Raw genomic sequence first — 23,657 nt, forward strand, 5'->3', positions numbered from 1 at the left:
TAAGAATGCAGCATAGTTCCGTCCATTTTTTTGTATATATTAAATAGTAATTTTAAGGTACTACGCAGCTATTAATGTTAATGATTGATATTGATAATAAATAAACAATAATCACATAAATACATTATGTATTTAATAAAATTTTATAAATTGAATTCCGTAATTGGAATTGTGAATATATAATGCAGATTTATTTTAAATTGAATAAGTACTTTAAATTACACTGGAGTACTTGCATCAAATACACTTTACTATTTATAAAATTTACTGTTTTATTTATCAAATTAACTGCTCTTGATTTTTAAGAAATTTTATTATGACATTAAATTTAGCTGTCACTTGACAATTTTTTAATTTTCTTTAACAAATAAATTTATTCCAAAAAATTATTTTTAAAAAATTGCATTTTTAATTTTTTTAAATTTCTACATGTCAATTTTTTTTGCCATAATTTATTTGTTATAAAAATTTTTAAAATTATCAAATATCTGCGAAATTAATTTTCATATTTTATTATAAGTTATTTTACAATGTACAAGTTCTAATAAATAAAAAATTAATTTTTATACTTACAATTTTGTTTTTATATTGATAAATAAATAAATAAAATACTTCAATAAATATTTATTTAATAATAAATGCTCTGATACACAGGATGAATGTCAATTTTAGGTATTTTAAATTAATAAAATTTGATTACATTTTGATTAAAATACTAAAATCATAATAAAAAAAATATCAATGTATGAAATGAATAGTATAACAATATATTAAAATGCTAAAAATAAATAAAATATTCTAGAGTGTAAAGTATTATAAATTAACATATACACAAATTATTTATATATATTTATAAATATAAATATAATCAAGCATAATAAACTTTGAATTTTATAATTTCTTCTCAATAATTTATCATTCTTTATTTTAATAATAATAATTATTATTATTATATTTAAATTTATATATATATAAATAATCATCCACTAGCTGATCTGTCGACAATCATTTGAACACTTTTGAAACTACGGTACTAGTCTGCTAAACTAGTAAGTATTTGCAAAAAAATAGCCAATTATTCGCCGGCTTTTTTTTTTTATAAATTCTGATCAAAAATATCAATTTTATTGTTTATTAATTTTAGTTCTGATATCGACTGGCGAATAAATGGCTTGTAACTTTTAATATTTAATTACTATACTTAAATCGGTTTAATCGATTTTTTATTTTAATAATAATAATGATTTTAAAATATACTTTTGACACAGAGTTGTCTTATTTATATTAAAGTCTACAATGGTGATAATTCTACTGCTGGAAGACCCATTTTTACTCGTAAACTCGGTACGTCTTCTTCTATTCTTACGAGTAATTTCATTTTCTGCAAGCAAAAATATTTATTTTATTTATTATTTTATAATAGTAATAAATAATTAATTTATTAAAGAAGAAATACTCACCGTACTAGTGTCTCCAGGCGTTCTCATCCAGATATAAATCATGTATCCGGGAATACATAACATTGATGATAAAGCCGTAAACCAGCCGAATGCGTGTGACCACCATGGATATTCATAATTTAGGTATTTTATTGGCGTCCATTGGATCAAATTAAAGAAGAATACACCCTGGTAAAATAATTAATTTTAATAAATAATTATAAAATTTTTAATTAAAAAAAATAATAAAAATTAGCTTTATCTCTAGATACATAATTAAGAAATGACCTTGTATCTTGTGAACCATTGACATTTTTAAAGATATAAGCTCATCCTGACATTACACTCATCGAGACTTTTCATTTGAGTACCCACATCAATTTTTCATATATTTCATATATTTATGTATATTATATATATGTATATATGAAAAATATATCAAAAATGGATGTGGATACTCAAATGAAAGCTCTTGACGAGTGTAACATCGGGACGAGCTTATATCTTTAAAAATGTCAATAATTAAGAAATGACCTTGTATCTTATGAACTATTGACATTTTTAATAATATAAGCTCATCCCGATGTTACACTCATCGAGACTTTTCATTTGAGTACCCACATCAATTTTTCATATATTTCATATATTTATGTATATTATATATATGTATATATGAAAAATATATCAAAAATGGATGTGGGTACTCAAATGAAAGCTCTTGACGAGTGTAACATCGGGACGAGCTTATATCTTTAAAAATGTCAATAATTAAGAAATGACCTTGTATCTTGTGAACTATTGACATTTTTAATGATATAAGCTCATCCCGATGTTACACTCATCGAGACCTTTCATTTGAGTACCCACATCAATTTTTCATATATTTCATATATTTATATATATATGTATATATGAAAAATATATCAAAAATGTATGTGGGTACTCAAATGAAAGCTTTTGACGAGTGTAACATCGGGATGAGCTTATATCTATAAAAATGTCAATAATTAAGAAATGACCTTGTATCTTGTGAACTATCGACAATAAATAAAATGAATAAGTAAATTAATTGAATAAAAAATAAAATAAACACTAACAACACAAATAAGAGGAGTGGTGATAGTCCAGCAGAATTTCCACCATCCAATAGGATAGTACCCAATCATATCTCTGATACCATCGTAGAATCTATTGACTCCAAAAGCCCAGCTAATAGCGATGCACTCGAAGAAAATGAGGAAGAGCAGACAGAAACCAGACACTGCGTAGGAATCAAGGATTTGGAAGACGTACATTCCACCCTGGGATATGCAAGACAGCCCGACTATGTAAGAGATCAGACAGACCACGGCTATGAACAGTTCTTTGCGCCTCCGAAGTAGTTTTGGCCATTCGTCAACCTGCAATCATCATCATCATCATCATCATTAAAACTATCATCATCATCAATTATCATCAGTAAAATAATAAAATACCATAGCAGTGATGAATCCTTCCATAGTACAAAACTGAGAGTCCAAACCGATCAGCAGTAGCATGAAGAAGAAAAGACAAGACCAAAGCGGAGCTCCGGGCAGCTGAAGAACCGCCGAAGGATAAGCCAGGAAGGCCAGCCCCGGACCAGAAGCTGCCACTTCAGCGACCGGCTTCTGCTGCTCGTGCGCCATGAATCCTACTACCGAGAAAATGACAAACCCGGCGAACATACTCGTCGAGGAATTCACCGTACAGACGATCAGCGCGTCCTTGTAGACGTTGTTCGTGAACTTGTTGTAGCTTCCCAAAGCGACCAGCGTTCCCAGACCCAGGCCGTATGAGAAGAAAATTTGCGTTACTGCGTCAATCCACACCTTTAATTTTTTTTAATTAATTTTTAATTTCCTTCAGATGTTTAAATATTAATTATTAATAATTAATTATGGTACCTGAGATTCTTTGAGCTTCGAGAGGTTCGGGCTGATGTAGAAGTGTATGCCCTCCATCGCGCCGGGTAGAGTTATTCCTCGGATAAGTAGAATTGTGAGAAGTACGTACGGAAATAAGGCTGTGAAGTAGACGACTTTTCCTGTCCACTTTACCCCTTTCCAGATACAGAAGTAGCACATTATCCAGACGATTAATAATGTACCGGCTAGCTCCCAACGGACTCCTCCTACATGCTCTATTCCTTCCGAAATTTGCAATGCTCGTCGTCTGATAAAATAAAATTATTGTTATTATAAAAAAATTTTAATAATTCCTGATTAAAAAAAAATGATTTAAAATTATTGACAAAAATTTTTTAATAAAAGAATAAATAAAAAGAATATGACAGACATTTGATAATTTTTTTTTAAAGAGTAAATTGTAAAAAAAAAAATTTCACTTGTAAAAATTCTAAAAAATTATAAATGCAATTTTTTATAATTAATTTATTTGTCAAAGAAAGTTAAGATATTTTTTAATCAGGAATGAAAAAAATTCAATACTAACTCCCAAAATTCTTTAACAGGATCACTGAGTTCAGAAACAGAAACATTAACACTGTTAACAGAGCACATTTTAACGACACCACTTTTGGAAATTTGGTCCCAACAGTGAAGCGAGCTGCGGTTGTACGGATTGATGCAGTTTTTGGTGTTCCAAACATTGTTACAAGTAGCCCAGGGCAAGACTGTGGTCGTAACGACTTCAATTAAAGTTTATAACACTTATCATTACGATTTTAAACAAAAGTTAATACTTTACCACTCCTCATAGAGACGAAGAAGTAGAAAATGGCCCAGGCGAGGATAACGATGTAGTAAATGTTCATCCAGCAGGACATGACCGCGGCTGCGTACCCGATTCCCTTGAAAATGGGGGCGATTTTGAAGACACCGAGGCCACCGATGGTCAGCATTTGGCCCAGCGCCAGCTCCATGAAGAACATGGGAATCCCGGCGAGGAACAGGGTTAAGAAATAGGGGATCAGGAACGCGCCGCCACCGTTTTTGTAACAGAGGTAAGGAAATCGCCACACGTTTCCCAGCCCGATGGCCAGTCCGACCTTCAGAACAAATTTTTATTAATTTTTTATCTCAATAATTAATCAACTAATTAATTAATTAATTGAAAAATAACTTACAACACTGAGAATAAAATCAAGCTTGCTGCTCCAGGAGTCTCTTTCAGGCAAGGGCTTTTTTTTGGGCGCAGTGGAAGCACACATCAGATTCAAAGCTGCGCGAACCTCGTCGATGTTTTCGGCTTCAGCGAGCTCCGGGTCTCTCGAGGTTTCGGCCATTTTTTCTTCTTTACTTTTAATCAATCCGAAATTTTTATTTGCCGAAATTTTACAAGCCGAAATTCCGGCAATTATTTTATTTTATTATTATTACTGGACCGTGGTAGTACGGGTGTCAACTAAGAGTTGTAAATTTTCACTATAGTCTAAAGATTGCGCCTAGTAATTTAAGTATCCTCAAGACATAACACTGGACCTAAAAGATTTAAAATTGTAATAATTGCAGTTGGTTTTAGAATTAAAATCGAAATTGTAATTTTAAAGTATGAAAAAAGCAATGTCTATGGACAAAATAGGTCATGCATTGTGCCAATTGTATGCTAAATGTTCCATACACCCGACCCACTTAGATATCACATACGTTAACTTTTTCCTACTGATTGTTGCTGTTTAAGGGGTAAGATTGAAATTTTTTAATTACCTCCTTTTTCATTTCATTTAAAAGTTAATTTTGTTTTGAAATTTATAAAGCAGATGTGACTCATGAAAAAGCGAAATTCCTTTGTTAGAGAAGTTGAATTGAAAGTGACATTTAGAAAAATGATCGGAGAAAGATTTATTAGATGGGGGAAAATTACAAAGAAACTAAAACGGAAAAATTTAACAAAGAAATCCAATTAAATTCTATGAAAACTATTAAAATTTTTCACTAAATTAACAAAAATATAAAATTAACATTTTTAAATTATAATTTGGTAATTTATTAATATTAAAAAAATTTTTTTGTCTTTTATAAATTATAAGAAATTTGAAGCTTTTTTTTAATGAAAAACATTTCGACTACAAGTGCAATTAAATAAAAATATTATTTAAATTAATAAATATTAGTCAGTTGATTTGAGCGTCATATAAAAGTATTATTATTAATTGAGTTAATTAAAATAAGATAAAGGGCCCTAATTACCGATAAGAACTCCCTAAAATTAAAATAAGCATTAATAAAGTTTTGAGTAAATTGGGTCGCGAATTGTCTTTTGTGTTTCAATTATACATCCTTGGTGCAAACTATTAAAATTCCTTTTTATCACCGTAGGGGACAATACATCCGATATATTACGCATCATAAAATCACTCGCTCACTTACTCACTCACTCACTCACTCACTCGTTCATTCAGTAAGCTCAAGCTACAACTAGTGGAGTACCAGCTCATCATCATACCCATAATAATAATTTTACTAACATTAATAACAATAATAATAATAACAATAATAATAATATACTAACAACTATAGTGCAGAAGATATTAGTAAGCTAATTTTTTATCAGGAGGACGTTAAATACGTATGTCCGGCGGGGGTTCTGCTTCTTCCTAATAAATTTACTGTCATCGTAAAGCATAAAACCACCTAATATAATTTAGATGTGTGTTAGGGCACATACATACCTAGAACAACACTTTTTACCCCTTCTTTTCATTCTCATTCTCATTCTAATTCTGATTCTAATTTTAATATTACACTTGAATTGTTCCAGCCGTATGACTATTTTTTTTTTTATTCTCAAGATTATCAACTGCTAAATTATCATTATTATTATTATTACTTTGATCAATTTTACTCCCGCGCAATTTTAATTTCTTCCCAATCAATCACAGAGATGGAAAAAAAAAATTTTTGGACCCTCGGGGAGTTTAAAATTAAAAACTAAAAAAAATATTACTTAAAACGTAATTACCCTTTTATTCGTGTATTATCCTTGACGCACAAACGGTTAAATATAAATGTAAGCACGGATAAAGTTTAAATATAATAAATATTTATTAAAATAAAATGATATTGAAACGAAACAAGCACTGGATACGAAGGAATTACCTCATTCACACACGAGGAAGAACTCGCGATCGAGTCGTGGTCGCGGTGGCGGCGTCTGCACGACTGACAACCTCACTCGGGCGAACTGGGATCAGACAGAGACTATCATGTGATAACTGATTGATAATAAATCTCTGAATGAAAAAAACTCAATAGTAAAAGAGACCAAGAGCTTTAGTGCAGAAGCTACACCGGTCTCGATTGTCACGATTATAAAAGTGTTACCCGTTACCTCACTGTCAGCACCGACTGCTAAATAAGGGAGAACCAGCTCAAGAGTGGGGAGAACCCTCTGCTCGCTCCTTTATAGAACCACAGCCTCTTTGGTCTATGATCCCGAAGATTTTTTTCTTTTTTTTATTTATTTTACTCTACCTATAGATCAAATCGGAATTACTTCATTTTTCATCATTTTTTCGAGTCAAAATAATTATTTTTCACTTCGCTGAATTTGATAGAAACTCTGACCGATTTTTAAAAAAATTTATTAATAATCTATATTATTAAGAGAATAAGCAAAATTTTTTAACCAGTGACCATTGTGACCAATGGTCAATTTATGATGATTATTTAAGCTGCATTCGAAAATACTTTTTCTCTAGATACATAATTAAAAAATGACCTTGTATCTCGTGAACTATTGACATTTTTAAAGATATAAGCTCATCCCGATGTTACAATCATTAAGACCTTTCATTTGAGTACCCACATCAATTATTCATTTATTTTATACATTTATATATATATATATATATATATATATATATATATATATATATATATATATATATATATATATATATATATATATGTATGTATGAAAAATATATGAAAAATCCATGTGGGTACTCAAATGCAAGGTCTTAATGAGTGTAACATCGGGATGAGCTTATATCTTTAAAAATGTCAATATTTAAGAAAGTACAGAGCAATTTAAGAAATACTTTATGAACTATTGACATTTCTAATGATATAAGCTCATCCCGACATTCCACTCATCGAGACCTTTCATTTAAGTACCCACATCAATTTTTCATATATTTATATATATTACATATATGTATATATGAAATATATATGAAAAATGCATGTGGGTACTCAAATGAAAGCTCTTGATGAGTGTAACATCAAAATGAGCTTTTATTTTCAAAAACGTCAATATTTAAAAAAGTACAGTGTAATTTAATAAAAGTCATTATTTAATAAAGCAAAATTTTATTTATTTATAGTTCACAAGCCACGGCAGTCACATAGTGTGACTGTAAGGTTGCTAGTAAATTTTATTTTTCAGTAAAAAAATGAATAAATTGAAAAAAATTCATACATCCGAAATAAATTATTAATATTTTTATTAAAAAAAAAATTAACTGTCGTCTCCTTTGATCTGGTATCGGCAAAGTTCTCTATTCTTTGTTTCTTTCTTCTATCTCTGCAGCTGGATTTGTCAGTTGCAATGTAAAGCACAATAAAGGGAATAGAAGAAAGAAAATCGGGAATAAAATTTTTCAGTTACTTTTATTTGGGACAAAGAAAAAAGATACAGTTTGATATATTTTGAGGGGAAAAATGTGTTTGTTGGTAGTTGTGACGGTGAATAAAATCCTGGTATGGGTGTTTAGTTTATTTAATCGGGGAGCAAGAGTGGGGACCCCAAGATGACAAACCGTATATCATAATCAACGGTATATCATTATCAACGTTGACAACGTTCAGTAGCAGTAGGTTGTAGGTTGTAGGTTGTAGGTGGTAGGTTGTAGGTTGTATAATGTTTGCACTGTTTGCTCGTGATCACCACCTCTCTGTGTATCACACTATTATAAGCTTCTTCTAGCTTCCTATAGGATTAGATACATCCTCTGTATTCTATCCTCTATATCTATATCCGTCGTACTATTTTTTATGACACTCGACACTGGCTTTCGGATCTAATGTAATTTCTGTGTACATCCGCCGGAAAATAATCGAATGTTCATATTCAGTTTAGGCCTATTAGGCTAGACTGCTTACACGCTTGACCGTTGGCTACCACTTTTTGTTTTATTTATAGTTCTTTGATTATGTTCTCTACTGGATAAGTTGTTTTTTACCCTTGAATTATTTCAATTTTCCCACCGTATCTTTATAAAGTCATTTTGGGATTTAAATAAATTATTTTTTAACTATTCAAATTTAATTTTATATAGAATTATTGTCATTAAATTGAAAGAAATATTTTTTAAAAATAAATAAATTATTTTTGTAAGGGTGTAAAATTTTTTAACTTCAAATTTAAACTTGATTTTTATTTAGAAATTTTTTTTATAAAATATTTATAAAGAAAATTTTATAAAAATTGCATTCATATTTTTTTTTTTTAATTTCTACATTTGGAATAAAAAAAAAAAAAAAATTATTTATAAATAATTACTAATTTTTTTTGTTTTATTTAAAATAAAATGATTTTTTTGGTTTGAAATTTTTTTTTGGTTGATTAAAAAGAAAATTATTTAAAAAAGATATTATGGGCTTTTTTGATAAAGTTAATTCAAAATTTTAACAATTTTTCTGTTTTTACTTTCCCAGAATACACAATAAAAAATTTTGGGTGATTGCGTCAAAAAATTTTGTGTTAAAAATTTTTATGTTAAATATTTAACACTTTTTTGTGTTGATTTAACAGAATAAGTGTTAAATTACACATAAAAGTGTTAAATATTTAACACAAAAATTTTTAAAACTAAGTTTTTTGACGTAAAATTTTTTTCATGTGTATTAAAATAAAAAACCCGAGACTGATTATGATTATTAATGTGGCAAAGGAAGATTATAGATAGTAGATAGTAAAAGGTAGGTGGGCGATTTCGATGGTGAAGCCAAGAATAAATTATTTTTCGGTATGTTTAATCTGAACGTGAAATCCAAAGGCAGAAGCCCAAAGCCCAAAGCCCAGAGCCCAGGGACCGGGTGATAAAGTAGGTGAGCAAGCCTAGGAAGCTGGTATATCCGGAGGGTTCACGTGACACCGATCAGTCCCCGCATCCGTTCTGGCGGTTCCAAGTGTCGTGGATGCTGCAGGGGCTGTGGCAATACTGTTCTACTAACACAGAGCTCACAATGAAAGCTTTCAGCGGTTTTTTTAAGCTTTTTTTGTTTTACATTTCCCGAGAGCTGGAGCCTAGAGCTGAGAACAAGAGGAAAGATAAAAAACAAGAGAGAAGAGAAGATTCCAAAGGAGCAAGGCGTGTTGTAATTTTTCCTTTGTTTCCTCTATTACTTTTTATTTTTATTTTTAATTCATCATTTGTCAGGGTTATAAGCTTTTAATTTTAATTTTTTTTTTTTTTTGTAAAAGTAGTTACTCATTCAATCATAAATAATAATAAACTATTTCAATTCTAATTGTATCATACGCTATGATTTTATGCCGGTTAAATTAATTAACCAATTACTCAATTGTAACATCATTAATTTGTTTTTACGCTGACAGTATTTGTGACCAGTCAAACGATTATTTTATTAGAGAAGATTAGGAATTAAATTAACATGATTATAAATAATAATAGTGGTAATTGTAATGAGAACGGGTGCACCGTGATAATGTGCATTGACCAGTGGTAATTATTGAAATAGGAGTGGGCAAATAAAATAAACGATAGGATGGCGTATGCTATGCGGGTTGCTCGTTTGCCTGGTATTGAAACAATGTTTTATTTTATACATTATTATGTATTATGTGTTTGTATTGTATGTTACATACAGTGCGGAGCATGTTGCGTAGTAGGGGAGAGGATAATACTAAACGATAATGTATATAAGAGTTTAAGAGTATGCAGAGGATGTGTGGGAAGTGGCGCGGGAACTATGGTCACCATCGTCACCATCCACCAATCTTATTCATATCACAGAATCAGTATCCGGGGATTCTGGTTCCGGAAAGTCTCATTCAGATTTTATCCGATTATTTTTTGTTTTTTATCCAAATTTTTTACTTACACTGAAAAAAAAAATTAACTTAAGTCAAGAGAAAAATTCTTGAGCCAAGAATATAATTTAAAAAAAAAATTCTTTAATCAAGTAAAATTTCTTTAAATCAAGCATTTTTCTACTCAAATCAAGAATATAAAGTTCTTCAAAATTATATACTTGATTCAAGAATATTTTTTTTTCTGTGTATATTATTTAATTTTTATATTGATTTTTTGTAAAGAAAGAATATAATCAATATAATTAAATTGATTTTTTTAATTCGGAAAACATTTTTTATAATTAAAAAAAGCTGAAAAATTTTTAATTTATAAAAAATTTATTAATTTCAATATTTTTGACTATAAAATAAAATATATTAATTTTTTATAAAAATTAAGGAAAAATTTAATTTTTATAAATTCTAGATCTCTTAACATTGGTCCATTCGATAGGAACCTATCTGACTGGCTGCTGCAAAGCTTCTTTCCCCGAAAAAGACCGCACCGGCGTGGAAGAATTCGCCGAAAAATATTCGGGAGAGAGAAGAGACGAAATTGTACCAAAAAAGGAGTAGAGTACAGTCCAAGGATCTATAAGATCTAAACAAACTGGCCTCGCAGGCTCCTGTGTGCTACATATAATACCTGCAGAACACCCACATACATACACTCGAGCTTGTACTTATTCTAATAGTCCCGACTATACAGCCCAGTACACAGTTAGTTCAGTTAAACATAACACATAAACAATTTTAGTAGCCGTAAATTTTATTACCTCAGTCATGGCTATTTCAAAAGTCATGCTTTATTTTTATACTCATTTTTAATAAATTTATTTGTCATTATTTTAAGTTATAACAACCATTTTGATTTATACAAAAATAGAACCCAAGTATTTTTCTATTAATAATCTAATTTTTTATTTACTTAAAATAAATCAGTGGAATTAATTTATTTTACAATAAAAATAATAAATAATGGAAATTTGGTGGTTTTCGCGAGTTGTTGCTCATCATCCTTATGCAATATTATCAGCGGTGTTTGTCCTATCATCGACATGCCTAATAGTTCCATTGGCCACTAATAAATTTCCAGATTTTACCGATCCAAAAATGGTAAGTATTTTATTTTATATTTATCAATACATATTTAATATTTTTTATTTTTCTGACAGGGATTTGAAGCACGTGGGACAGCAGTTGCTCAGAGATTGACTGCTTGGATGAACTTGGAAAAAGCAACTGGTGCTCGGGGACAACTTATTGACAATCCTGTTGAATATTATAATTATTTATTGCAATCAATTAAACAGGTAATTTTTTCAATTAATTTTAGAACTATCTTCAGAAATAATTTAATCATGAAAATTAAAATTTTTAATTTTTGGGGTAAAAAATTTAAATATTTATTATTTACATTAAAATTATTTGAAAAATTATATTTTATAATTTTTAACAATTTCTACACCTAGAATTTTATTTTTAATAAAATTATAACAATTAATTTTTTTTTTTTATTTTATTTCAATTAATTTTTTAAATAATTAATAAATAAAAATTTTTTAAACAAAAATGAATTTTTCCATCAGAATACAACAGATTCTTTCAACGGAACAAGAACAATCCCGGGAATAATTCGAAAAAAGCCAAAAAACAAATCCAAAAAGAAAAAATACAACAAACTCTCTAATGAAACAGCAACTAACGACGGCAAAGACCAATGGGACGAGCTCCTGAAGCTAAAAAACAACAAAAACCGACCGGAGCACATCCACGAAGTAGAACTCAACACCCAAGAGGAGTTTTTCTGCCACCTGCCGAATTCCTTGTACGCGAGAGTAGTAATCGGCTCGGACAATAAGGACAAGAACCTCTGGTCACTTGAGGGAGTTTTGGCGCAATGTCACATTGACGCGATGCTCCGAGCTAACCCAAAGTTTCCTTATCTCTGCGAAAAGCCCACAGATCACGGCTCGGACAGCGAGAAATGCTGCAGGAGCTGGTCGCCGGCTAACTACGTCGCTTTTCTGTCGAACCGCACTTCTTGTCTAGGTGTAACTGAATCTGATTTAGCCAGAGTCGAGACTTTGCTGAAGAGATGTGCTTATTATTACCGGAACCATCATTTGACAGCTGATTGTTCCGAGGACTTCAATTGCCAGAAGCAAGTTCCTGCTGAGTGCTACAAACACAACAACGCGCTGTATCATTTGCTTCATTATTTGCTGGACGCTGATTTTATGTCACCAGATGTAAGTTTATTCAATAAATTTAATTTATTATGATAAGTATTTAGGCTGCATTCGAAAATTCTCTATCTCTAGATACATAATTAAGAAATGACCTTGTATCTTGAGAACTATTGACATTTTTAAAGATATAAGCTCGTCCCGATGTTACACTTATCAAGAGCTTTGATTTGAGTACCCACATCCATTTTTCATATATTTTTCATATATACATATATATAAATATATGAAATATATGAAAAATTGATGTGGGTATTCAAATGAAAGGTCTCGATGAGTATAATGTCGGGACGAGCTTATATCTTTAAAAATGTCAATAATTAAGAAATGACCTTGTATCTTGTGAACTATTGACATTTTTAAAGATATAAGCTCATCTTGATGTTGCACTCATCGAGACCTTTCATTTGAGTACCCACATCAATTTTTCATATATTTCATATATTGATATATATTATATATATATAAATATATGAAATATATATAAAAAATGCATGTGGGTACTCAAATGAAAGCTCTTGATGAGTGTAACATCGGGATGAGCTTATATCTTTAAAAAGTTCAATAGTTAAAAAAGTACAGTCCAATTTAACAAAAGTCATTATTTAATAAAGCTAAATTTTATTTATTTATAGTTCACAAGTCACGCAGTGACTGCAAGGTTGCTAGTTATTATTATTGCAAAAATTTTAAAGCAAAAAAATGTAATAAGTTAGTGAAATTAAATTTTTCAATAATAATAATAATAATAAAATTATCAATATAGGTGATTAAAAACAACTCAAACGCAACCCTAGAAGTGGCGATGTTATTTCTGCCGATGGCTGCCAGCGCGAAGTCATTGAATTTCTACAAAAACATCGCGATAGACGGACTAGAATACGGAAGCTTCCGGGTGATGGGAATGGAGCTAGGTCTGAAAGACACTTTGTTCGACCGTCTTCTTGTTTCAGACTCCTCCTTTCTGTTATCTGGGTTCGCATTTGTCACCTTTTGCATCTGGGCTTACACAAGCTCAATTATTCTCACGGTATCGGCGATACTCGCGGTTATTTTTAGCCTGGGGATTTCATACGCTATTTATACTCTGGTCATCAGAATCAATTTCTTTCCTTTTATGAATTTATTGGCAATTGTCGTCGCTGTTGGTGAGATTTTATTATTATCTACGTTTTATTATTAGCTCTAACAATAACAATTTATATTCAATTTTTTTTTTTTTTTTTTTTTTTTACTACAAATAGGAATCGGTGCGGATGACGCATTTATATTTTGCAAAATATGGGAAGAAAACAAGCAGGAAAAAATATCCAGCGGCGGAATGACAAAGTTAGTACAGAAAACTTTGGTCCACGCTGTTCCGTCGATGCTGGTAACGTCGCTGACGACAGCTGTTGCCTTTTTTGCGTCAATTGTCAGCAATGTCACTGCTATCAACTGTTTCAGGTAATCATCACTTTTAATTTTACAATAATAAATTAAATAAAAATTTTACTAATAAAAAATAAACAGTTTGTTTTCAGGCATGACTGTGATAGCAAATTTCTTTCTAATGGTAACATGGTTACCCGCGAGTGTCGTCGTATCCGAGCACTGTCGCTTTGTAATTTTATCACCAGCAAATTTTATGGTGCGAAAAATAATTCGCCCGCTAAAAATTACCATGGGAAAAGTCTCAGTGGGTTTCAGCAACACTCTAACAAAAATAGTAATTGGATTAAGATGGCTTTGGTTGCCAATATTAGGAGCAGCTGCACTGGCTGGTGGAATGGTTGTCTTCAATTATCCAGGATTACGCTTACCAGACTCCCCAAATTTCCAGTTATTCGACAGCTCTCATCAGTTTGAGCGATATGACCTTCTTTACAAGCGAAAATTTTGGTTTGAAAAATTAGAAATGGTAATTACAAACCCTTTCTTCAAAATTTCCATAATTTATTTTATTTATTAACTTTTATATAAGTACATTAAACATGTGCATAGAAACCAGAAAAAAAGAAAAATACAAAAATTAAAAATACATTTATGAAATTAAAAAAATATCAATAGAAATAAAACGTACAAAGTTATAAATGCCATAACAAAAATTGTTATTCATAGAAAAAAAATTAAGTAAATAATTTTGAAGAACTTAATCTTCTTGATTTGAGTAGAAAAACTCTTAAACTAAGAAATTTTTCTTGGCTTAAGTAAATTTTCCTTGATTCAAGAATTTTTCGTCTTGATTCTCGACAATGAAACTCTTCATAATTCTATTTTTGGTTCAAAAGTGTTCATCTTGATTCAAGTTAAATTTTTTTTCAGTGTACAGTCATCTCAAAAACATAGAAAAGACCAAAAGTTTCTAACAAATTTCTAAATTTTTCTTCTTAGAACCTTCTTAGACACATTCAGTGTTTTTAATTCATTAGGCACACTGAAAAGAAAAATTCTTGGCTCAAGAAAATATTAAGAAAGATTAAAAATTTCTTCTTGTTCCAAAATAATTTTTGTCTTCCTTAAAATTTTCTCTGTGCAAGAATTATTATTAATTCATTAAGTAGTTTATTATAATATTTAATAGCTACATAGTAACCAATTTTTATCAAAACTAATTTTCAGGACGGCGGTGAAGGTCTACTGCCTCTCCGCTTCGTCTGGGGAATAAAGCCAGTTGACAACGGTAACTACCTAGATCCAACATCCCGAGGAGAACTCGAGTTCGACGAGACCTTCGACATATCTGACAAAAAGTCGCAGGTGTGGTTACGAAAATTCTGCCACAATTTACGAACCCAGCCATTTTACCACGACACGCAAGGCCCGTTGTTGTCAAACTGCTTCATCGAGTCCTTCAGCACCTGGATGACCCGCCGGTGCGAGGACCCAGGGGACCCTCAGCTCAGCAGAGCGCCTTGCTGCGACGTAAATTCTTATCCTTACAAGCCTCACGTGCTTCGGCGCTGCGTCGCTGAAGCAAGCGCGGATTTATACAGAACTCCTCACCACCTCTGGACTCGCGAGGGGGCTGTCGCCGGAGGGATCAAGTATTTAAAGGACTCCGTCAAGCCTACTTATCTCTTCAACAATAATAACAACAATACTAATAACAATAATTATAATAAAAACATGCCAGTGCCAAAAATAATGGTGCTGATAGTTGAATACGACAGTACGTACTCCTACAGCCTATCTTTCGCAGAAATGAACGAGTTTTATAACAAAGTCGAGACGTGGATGCAGCAGCAGCTGACCACAGCGCCCCAGGGGATGAAGAACGGCTGGTTCGTCAGTTATTTGGAGTTCTACGAGCTCCAGAGGACTCTGTACGAAGGAACCATCTGGGCGATGGTAGTTTCGATGATCCTCGCGCTGATCGTCTTGGCGCTAGTGACGCTCAACCCGTTGGTCAGTCTGTACGCCATTTTGGCGATCGGCGGCGCCATTTTGTCGACAGTCGCCGCGCTGGTGCTTCTAGGCTGGAGACTGAATGTTTTAGAAAGCGTGACGGTCTCCACGGCGATAGGGCTTGCGGTAGACTTTAGTTTGCACTACAGCGTGAGCTACCGTGCGTGTAAGTCCGAGAAGAGAGTCGACCGGGTGAAGAGAGTCCTGGAGCAAATGGGAGGACCGACTTTGATGGCCGCGGCCACCAGCGGAGTCTCTGGGGCGCTAATGCTGCCTTCCCACGTGCTCGCTTATATCCAAATCGCGATTTTTTTGCTCCTAATTATGGGCGTAAGTTGGTTATACGCGACTTTCTTCCTCTGTCCGCTCCTGGCTGTGGTAGGACCTTCCCCGGAGTTCGCGCAGTTTCATTATACTAGGCTCAAGAGGCTCTTGCCTGGATTTTGTGGGGAAGATGAACAGGAGAGGAAGGAAGACACTAGTGATAGTGCTGGAAATAGCTGTAGAAGTGGGAAAGGCGAATGGAGAAGAAAAAACAAGTCTGGGTGCATGTTATCTGAGTCTAATCTAAGTACTTCCAGTACTGTTTGTCAGTTGCACTGTCCAGAGGTTGAGATTCGTCTTCATGGGTCGGAGTCCCTCCCCTCTCCCTCTTCCCCCTTGTTATATCTCGATCCTAATCAGACTGATTCTATCAATGTTAATGTTAGACGTAAGTGAATTTTTATTTTAATCGAATGCTCAGGATTTTTTCATTTATTTAAAAATATATTATTGTTATTATTAATGAGGTTAAATTTTTACTACCGCGAAAATAATGGTCGTATTAATTAAATTTTTAGAAATTAAAGTTTATAAAAATTTTATTTTTTATTAAGACCAATTAGAAAGCCAGAATTTTTAAATTAAAATTTTTGTAATTAAAATCATTCAGTATAGATTTAAATTTTGAAATTGCGGATTTTTTTATTGGTCTTAAAAAAAATTGTAAGAAACTTTTTTTATAAAATTAAATTGTTAAAAACTTTTTTTTTTTAATTAATATTTTCAGAAAATCTTGGGCCTAATGATAATATAATTGTAATTGTAATCTGATGGTTGTGTTTTTAGTATTGAACTTTAGTCTACTGACTTGGTGCTACTTTTTAATTTTTCTACATGGTTATTTATTTCAATGTGAAATTTTTTAGTTTGAAGAAAAGTTTTATTAATTATTAATTAATAGGCGAACTATTTTTAACACTTAAACTTCTCTTCAATAAATTCCATTATTAAAGTATTATTTTGATAAAAAGTTGACTTAATATTAAGACTCAATAAATGATTATTTTTGAAACAATTGTGTTTGTTAAGATAAATAATTATGTAATAATAATTATATAAATGTTTATATATAAATATAAAAAGGCTGTAACAATTGTGATTATGAATTTATAATGACAATTAACTGTAATTACTATTAAGATAAATTAATTATTAGTGTTATGTGGGATTGATTAAAATATGAATCAGTATTTAATCATGCAAGAAAAAATGTATCATTTATTGTTACAGAACTGTGAAAAAAAAAAAAAATATTCCATAAGAAAATAATTGTACGTTATGATTGTTATAATTGTTCACAAATATTATAATATTATAAAATAATGATGTTCGATATATTGAATATTGTATAAACAGTACCTTGACTTAAATTAAATACAATTGCCTGATGTACTTAATTCTTTTCTAATTTATTATTCTATTTATAATAGCTAAGTAACTTAATTAATTAATTAATAATCGTGCATAATCACTGCACTGTCACAAGGAATTAATCTAAAAAAAATGTTTTAACTATCGAGAATTCTTCGAGATACCTAGACGAGGACGTTTGCTGATAAGAGGAACTGTTGGGTCGGCAAGAGGCCGCTTAAATGGTACCGACACCTTGACGTCGGGGTACTTTGGCATCGGGCGGGCTTTGAACGTCGCCAGTTGACGTAAGCGAGCTATTTCATCCTTTTCTTTTTCTTTCTGTGATTCAGATAACTATTTTTTTGTTTAATTAATTAAATTATTGATTCAGCCTCTTAAAAAATAAAATACTTACCGTTCTTCTCAAATCTTCAAATTCAAGCTCGCGGAGTCGCAATTTTTCTTCGTATAATTTTCGCTCTTCAGCTCGTTTAGCTGTACGTAATTTTGGAGATTTTGGTACCAAAATTCTGCGCTTTGGAAGATTTACTTGGAAAGGTTTTTGATTCCATACCTAAGTCAAAAAATTTAATCAAAACAAAAATTTACAAAATTATTTTGGGCATTTTTGTACAAGAAATTTTTCTTTAATATCAATTGAATTTTTTTTATTTAAAGAAAAGAAGACTAATGATTTTATGAACAGTTAATTAATCTCGATGACTAATTAATATCTATATTAACTTGGAAGTTGTAAAAAAACTATTAAATATAATTAAATTAATCAACGGTTCAATGAAACTGAATTAAGATCTAATATTCGTTTTTATCTTTCAGCAATTAGTCCATAAAAAAAAAGATAAAAAATCAATCACTAGTCTTCTTTCTATATATTCCTTCAACCAAAAATAAATACCTCAACCTTCTTGTTCTCAGCCTCGGCACAATCCTTATTCTTTGCTTGAGGAGCCAGATAATTATTCAACTCATCAGAATTACAAGAAACACTTTTATCAGCTGTTGCAGCAGAATGAAACTGTATTGGAGATATAGCTTCTTCTTTGATAGTTCCTCTGCAAACCGGCTTAATCTCATGGATAACTTTAACTTCCTTCTTTGGAATAAACTCCTGGAAGATTCGCTTTTCTTCTTTCTTAATCTGCTTGATAGGATTTTTCGGGACATTTTTAAACTTCGGCGCTGCTCGAGCTTTGAATTCTGGGGGTTGCTGGCTTACGCTCATCTAAAATTTTTATTAAATTAATTTGCTAGAATAATAAATTATTGATATTAAAATAAATTTTTTATACCAGATATTGCTTTTTTGCTTGTCTGCGCTCTTGTTTTTCTTTTTCACGCGTTTCAAAACTAAATGGCTGGGGTGCTGTTGATAATCGTGATAATCTTCGATCGTCATTGGGTGTAGTGTAATTAATTATACTTTGCTATATTAATAATAACAATAAAATTTAATTTATAATTAAACATTTTTGGGGCTTTTAATTTTTTTTTTACACGTCAAATTTATTTACTCAATTTTTAATAATAATAATAATAATAATACCAATTGAAAGAGTTTATTATTATTATTATTGCAAAAATTTTAAAACAAAAAAATTTTAATAATTTATTGAAATTAAATTTTTCAACAATAATGATAATATTACTAACAGTAAATATTAAATTACCTCTAATGCAGTAGTATCAGCTTTAAGCGTAATATCTTCCTCACCGATATCCGATCCTAAAGAAATATTTTCCAATGTACTAAAACAAAAATTCATTATTTAATTAATTAATTTCAAATTTTATAAATAAAGAAGAAGTTAATATTAATAAATAAAACCACTTACTTAATAATACCATTATCAATTTGCATAGCCTCTTCTTCACTCACCGGAGTCGGACAAATCGACTGGCGTCCATCTTGAAAAAAATCAAAAATAATCAACGAAATAAATTTCGTTGAAAATTTTCCCAATAATTTCAAAAATAATCTAAAAAATACTTACCAAAAAATGAATCACGTGGCTCAGGAATTCCATTTGCGAAATCGACAAACTTTGGGCCATTAATTTTGTCCCAGTATTCATTAAAAATCACTCCACTATTATAATTATTACTATTATTATTGGTATTTGCATTATTATTGTTATTACTTGGATCATTAGTTTTAACAAACAATCTCTTAGTATTTATTTGATCCTCGGTATTTGGATGAACACGCGACGAATGTGCTTTGGGAAAGACAAGCGGTGTGCTTGTGCGAAAATCCATTTTTAAAATAATTTCAACCAATTTTCGAGTTGAGTATGAAACGATAAACGCACTGACAACAAAACTGAAGTCCAGTATTGTCGCAATAGCAATAATAACAATGATAATGCCTGAAGAAATTAGTGGAAGGCAAAGAATAGACGTGTTAGTTGCCGGTAATCCGAAGAATTATTTCAAAAGTATTTAGCGCGACTATTGTACGTACTGAACTATACCTGTCGGCGCTTAATCATGTGTGGTGTGTGTGTAAGCACACATGCAGATGTTGTATGTGTGAATTCCATGGCAACAATTACCAAAACAAACACTTGATGTATTTTATTTGTTGACAACTTGTAGAGTTGAATTAAAATTAATTTTTTCTCAAAATGTTTGATTATAAAAAGTTTTTGAGGGTTGAAATTTTCATGTTTGATTAAAAATTTATAAATTTATTTAAAGTGAAATTTTTTGCAAAAATGGAGCGAGCCATCAGCTCAAAATTGAGCAGCAGCAGGTGGCTGGAAGCGGTCTGGGAACCTAGTGCTAAGTTAAATGTACTTCCTGGAGGTCTTGAGATGATGGATGTCGCTGGAGATGGCGAAGCTAGGCTTATTGTAATTGATCTGGGCGATGAATTAAAAGATTCTGCTAAAGTGAATATTTTACTAGTTTTTGTGTTTTTAATTGTTAGACTTTTTGTAAGGGATTGAAATTAGCAGACACTTTTTCTTGAATAATAGATTAGATCTAGAAAATTATTTTTAAAAAATTGCATTTGCAATTTTTTAGAATTTTTGAAGATAGAATTTTTTAAATAAATTTTTTTTGTAATAAAAATTTTCAGATATCGGCTAATTTAATTTTAATATTTATTATTTTAGGTACGAGTTTTCAAAGAAAGTTTTCAAGTACAAGAGTACACAATGTTACACCCCCCTTGTGGGGTAGTAGGATTTTACACAGAAAATAACGATCCAAAATCGGCAGTAGTAGCGGTTGCGTCTTGTACCGATATATTTTTTTATAAAAATATGAAACCTCATTTTAAATCCCGTCTACCTTTTTTGGACGCTCATCCTAAAGAGAAAGAAGTAAGTTTAATAAAATTATTACAGTTTACTGTGATAGTTTTTAATTTTTTTTTTTTTTTTTTTTTTGTTATTAACAGATTTGGCACAAAGCTGGAGTTGAGCAAGAATTGAACGTAAAAATGTTGTACGAAGATCTCGATTTACTTTTAAAAGAACTTGGAGCAGCTTTTATAACTCCAAGAACCTTAAAATTCTTATCGCTGGACGAAAACTTGCGCTTAGAGTTTGCGGATTTGTACAGAAGCGTTCCTCTAAACCGCCCAGACTGTGCGACCACTATTGGAACCATCAGAAAGGATTCTTGGAACGATCCGGCGAGCAGTTGTTTGGTTGTCGGTACAGAGGAAGGATATCTTTTAATTTTGGATCCAAGGTAGCTTAAAAAAAAATTTCCTAAGGATACATAATTAAGAAATGACCTTGTATCTTGTGAACTATTGACATTTATAAAGATATAAGCTCATCCCGATGTTACACTCATCAAGACCTTTCATTTGAGTACCCACATCAATTTTTCCTATATTTTATATATTTATATATATATATATGTATATATGAAAAGTATATAAAAATGCATGTGGGTACTCAAATGAAAGCTCTTGATGAGTGTAACATCGGGATGAGCTTATATTTGAATAAATTTCAATTATAAAAATTTCACAGGTCGTTTCACGTGATAGAAAAGTTCCAACTAGGTTGGGCGCCAGTGACGACAGCCAGCGTGGGCTTGTGGTCAGGCGAGGGCCAAATTTTCGTAACCGGGAGGGAAATGGAGCTCGGCTCACTGAAGAAAGGCTGCGGGACAATAAAACTTTGGGATGATTTGCCCAACCCGGCCGTCGCTATGTGCATTTTACCCGGCGATGGTCTAGCAGTAGTGATTATGAGCGGAATTGTTATTGGATTCACGGGTAAAGGACAGCGGATATGGAATATTGAACTACCTGGGCTAGCTCTTGATATGATAAGCATTCCCGTTCCTCAGTCGGGCTTGTCACTGATTGCTGTTAGCGTTCCTAAGGTTGGAGTTGTCATTTACGATTCGCAACATCATGTTGATACTATAACAACTTTTGAACCTATCTCTGCAATGAAGGTAAGATTTTGTTGAATTGTGAGTAAGAATTATCATTGACCTCACTGTTAAAAAACTTAAAAATTTAATTTTTTTAGTTCGGCAGAATGGGACAAGAAGAACGCGCATTAGCAATGGTGACAATAAACGGAGGATTGTGTGTGAAAATCCTAAAACGAACTGCTAATTTCAGTACAAGACTAGGATCATCAGCATCATCAACTAGCGCTTCGGAGAATACAAACCCGGGATCTAAATTTTCAATTCCCAAAAAAACTAGACTGTTTGTCGAACAAATGATGCGAGAAAGACAAGAAGCCAAGAAAATTTACCAAAGTTTTGAGCAAAGTTTTCTGAGACTTCAGCTAATGGTCGAGAAGCGAGCTCATGAAGTTATTTTTTCTAATACCGACGCGATCAACAATCCAATTACCATGGAGATCAGCGTTCTCGGACTAGGACCTACTTATGTACTTCGAACCCTGGTAGCAAGCATGGCCGAGGACAAAAACGAGCCGGCCTTGTTTCTGGTTTTCCGAGCAAACGAAGCAGTCATCAAGCCTCGGGTTGTGGACTTGCCACTGCTTACTCCGGGAATTCAAATGCCCGTGATGGTTAAGGCTACCCCCAAAAGTGCTGTTTCCGAAAAAGTAAAAGTGCTTTTGTGCAAAAAAGGAAACATGCAGCCAATAACTAGCGCAATTGTGATGATTCCTATCGCAGAGCCTGATATTGAAGTGTAATTTTGCTCGAAAAAATAATTGTAAATTTGTTATTTTTAAAAATGTTGACGTGATTTTTTCAATAAAAAATTTATCGATATTAATCTAGTTCTTTCTTAGTGACTGCTAAATAGTTTTTTCTCACCTCCGGGCGGAAAGCGTCAATTTTCCTCCCGCTGCGCAAAACGAAAATGCCGCTTTCCGCCTTCGTCGAGGAGAAAAATAGTAAACACACCACGGGCAGAAAATAAGAAAGCCTCAGATCACATGTTTGTTGACCTCGGCTTCGCCTCGGACAACAATTACATGTGATCTGAGACATTTCTTATTTTACTGCCCTAGATGTGTAATATACTAATTCAAAGTTAATTACTTTATATTGATTACATTTTTTGTATCAAAGATAAGATAGTCTATGAAGGAATTTTTTTTATTTTTAATTGATTACTATCAATTATTGGATTCATATAAAAAAAGTTTTGATCATGAGAAATCATTTTTTTTCGATAAAAATAAACGAAATTTTAGGATTAAAAAAAATTATTTTCAAATTTGGCGAGTTTTAATTTATTTAGCGAAAAAAAATATCTTGTTAAGAGGAAAAAAAATATCTTGTTATTTTTTTTTATCTATCGTGGTCATAAAAATCTCATAAAAAAAATAATTTTTATCTTTTAATGTCATTAAAATACCATTAAATGGTAAATAAAAGAAGGTAAATTTTTTTTCTTAGACCA

At 31.5% G+C, this 23,657-nt stretch overlaps 4 protein-coding genes across 8 annotated transcripts; 2 read left to right on the top strand and 2 right to left on the bottom strand.

Moving 5' to 3' along the window:
* Positions 1–1,214: 1,214 nt before the first annotated feature.
* On the bottom strand, positions 1,215–6,738 carry LOC123268926 (sodium- and chloride-dependent GABA transporter 1). 4 transcript variants are annotated; one of them, XM_044734386.1, is made up of 9 exons: positions 6,518–6,738; positions 4,546–4,900; positions 4,167–4,467; positions 3,912–4,107; positions 3,365–3,632; positions 2,915–3,289; positions 2,537–2,839; positions 1,461–1,628; positions 1,215–1,381 (listed from the first exon to the last, which is right to left on the bottom strand). In XM_044734386.1, exons 2-9 carry the CDS (start codon positions 4,702–4,704, stop codon positions 1,292–1,294), a joined length of 1,860 nt encoding a protein of 619 aa, XP_044590321.1. In that variant the 5' UTR covers positions 4,705–4,900; positions 6,518–6,738; the 3' UTR covers positions 1,215–1,291. The 4 variants fall into 4 exon arrangements, with proteins under 4 accessions (XP_044590321.1, XP_044590323.1, XP_044590320.1 ...); XM_044734388.1 differs by having other exon boundaries at positions 3,912–4,092; positions 6,381–6,738; XM_044734385.1 differs by having other exon boundaries at positions 6,381–6,738.
* A 4,133-nt stretch (positions 6,739–10,871) lies between these two features.
* Positions 10,872–16,882, top strand: LOC123268985 (protein dispatched). The gene is made up of 7 exons (XM_044734458.1): positions 10,872–11,576; positions 11,636–11,773; positions 12,050–12,712; positions 13,476–13,857; positions 13,954–14,155; positions 14,222–14,609; positions 15,311–16,882. Exons 1-7 carry the CDS (start codon positions 11,439–11,441, stop codon positions 16,814–16,816), a joined length of 3,417 nt encoding a protein of 1,138 aa, XP_044590393.1. The 5' UTR covers positions 10,872–11,438; the 3' UTR covers positions 16,817–16,882.
* A 1,036-nt stretch (positions 16,883–17,918) lies between these two features.
* LOC123269304 (targeting protein for Xklp2-like) lies at positions 17,919–20,138 on the bottom strand. 2 transcript variants are annotated; one of them, XM_044734911.1, is made up of 7 exons: positions 19,786–20,138; positions 19,627–19,699; positions 19,462–19,540; positions 19,084–19,218; positions 18,696–19,016; positions 18,189–18,347; positions 17,919–18,127 (listed from the first exon to the last, which is right to left on the bottom strand). In XM_044734911.1, the coding sequence occupies exons 1-7, from the start codon at positions 20,048–20,050 to the stop codon at positions 17,933–17,935; spliced, it is 1,227 nt and encodes a 408-aa protein (XP_044590846.1). In that variant the 5' UTR covers positions 20,051–20,138; the 3' UTR covers positions 17,919–17,932. The 2 variants fall into 2 exon arrangements, with proteins under 2 accessions (XP_044590846.1, XP_044590845.1); XM_044734910.1 differs by having other exon boundaries at positions 18,690–19,016.
* Positions 20,139–20,383: 245 nt separating this feature from the next.
* On the top strand, positions 20,384–23,024 carry LOC123269303 (Bardet-Biedl syndrome 1 protein homolog). Its single transcript, XM_044734909.1, has 5 exons — positions 20,384–20,685; positions 20,914–21,123; positions 21,201–21,496; positions 21,787–22,219; positions 22,297–23,024. Exons 1-5 carry the CDS (start codon positions 20,509–20,511, stop codon positions 22,939–22,941), a joined length of 1,761 nt encoding a protein of 586 aa, XP_044590844.1. The 5' UTR covers positions 20,384–20,508; the 3' UTR covers positions 22,942–23,024.
* The last annotated feature ends 633 nt before the right edge of the window (positions 23,025–23,657 follow it).

The sequence above is a fragment of the Cotesia glomerata genome, linkage group LG7, assembly GCF_020080835.1.
Source record: "Cotesia glomerata isolate CgM1 linkage group LG7, MPM_Cglom_v2.3, whole genome shotgun sequence".
Taxonomy (NCBI): domain Eukaryota; kingdom Metazoa; phylum Arthropoda; class Insecta; order Hymenoptera; family Braconidae; genus Cotesia; species Cotesia glomerata.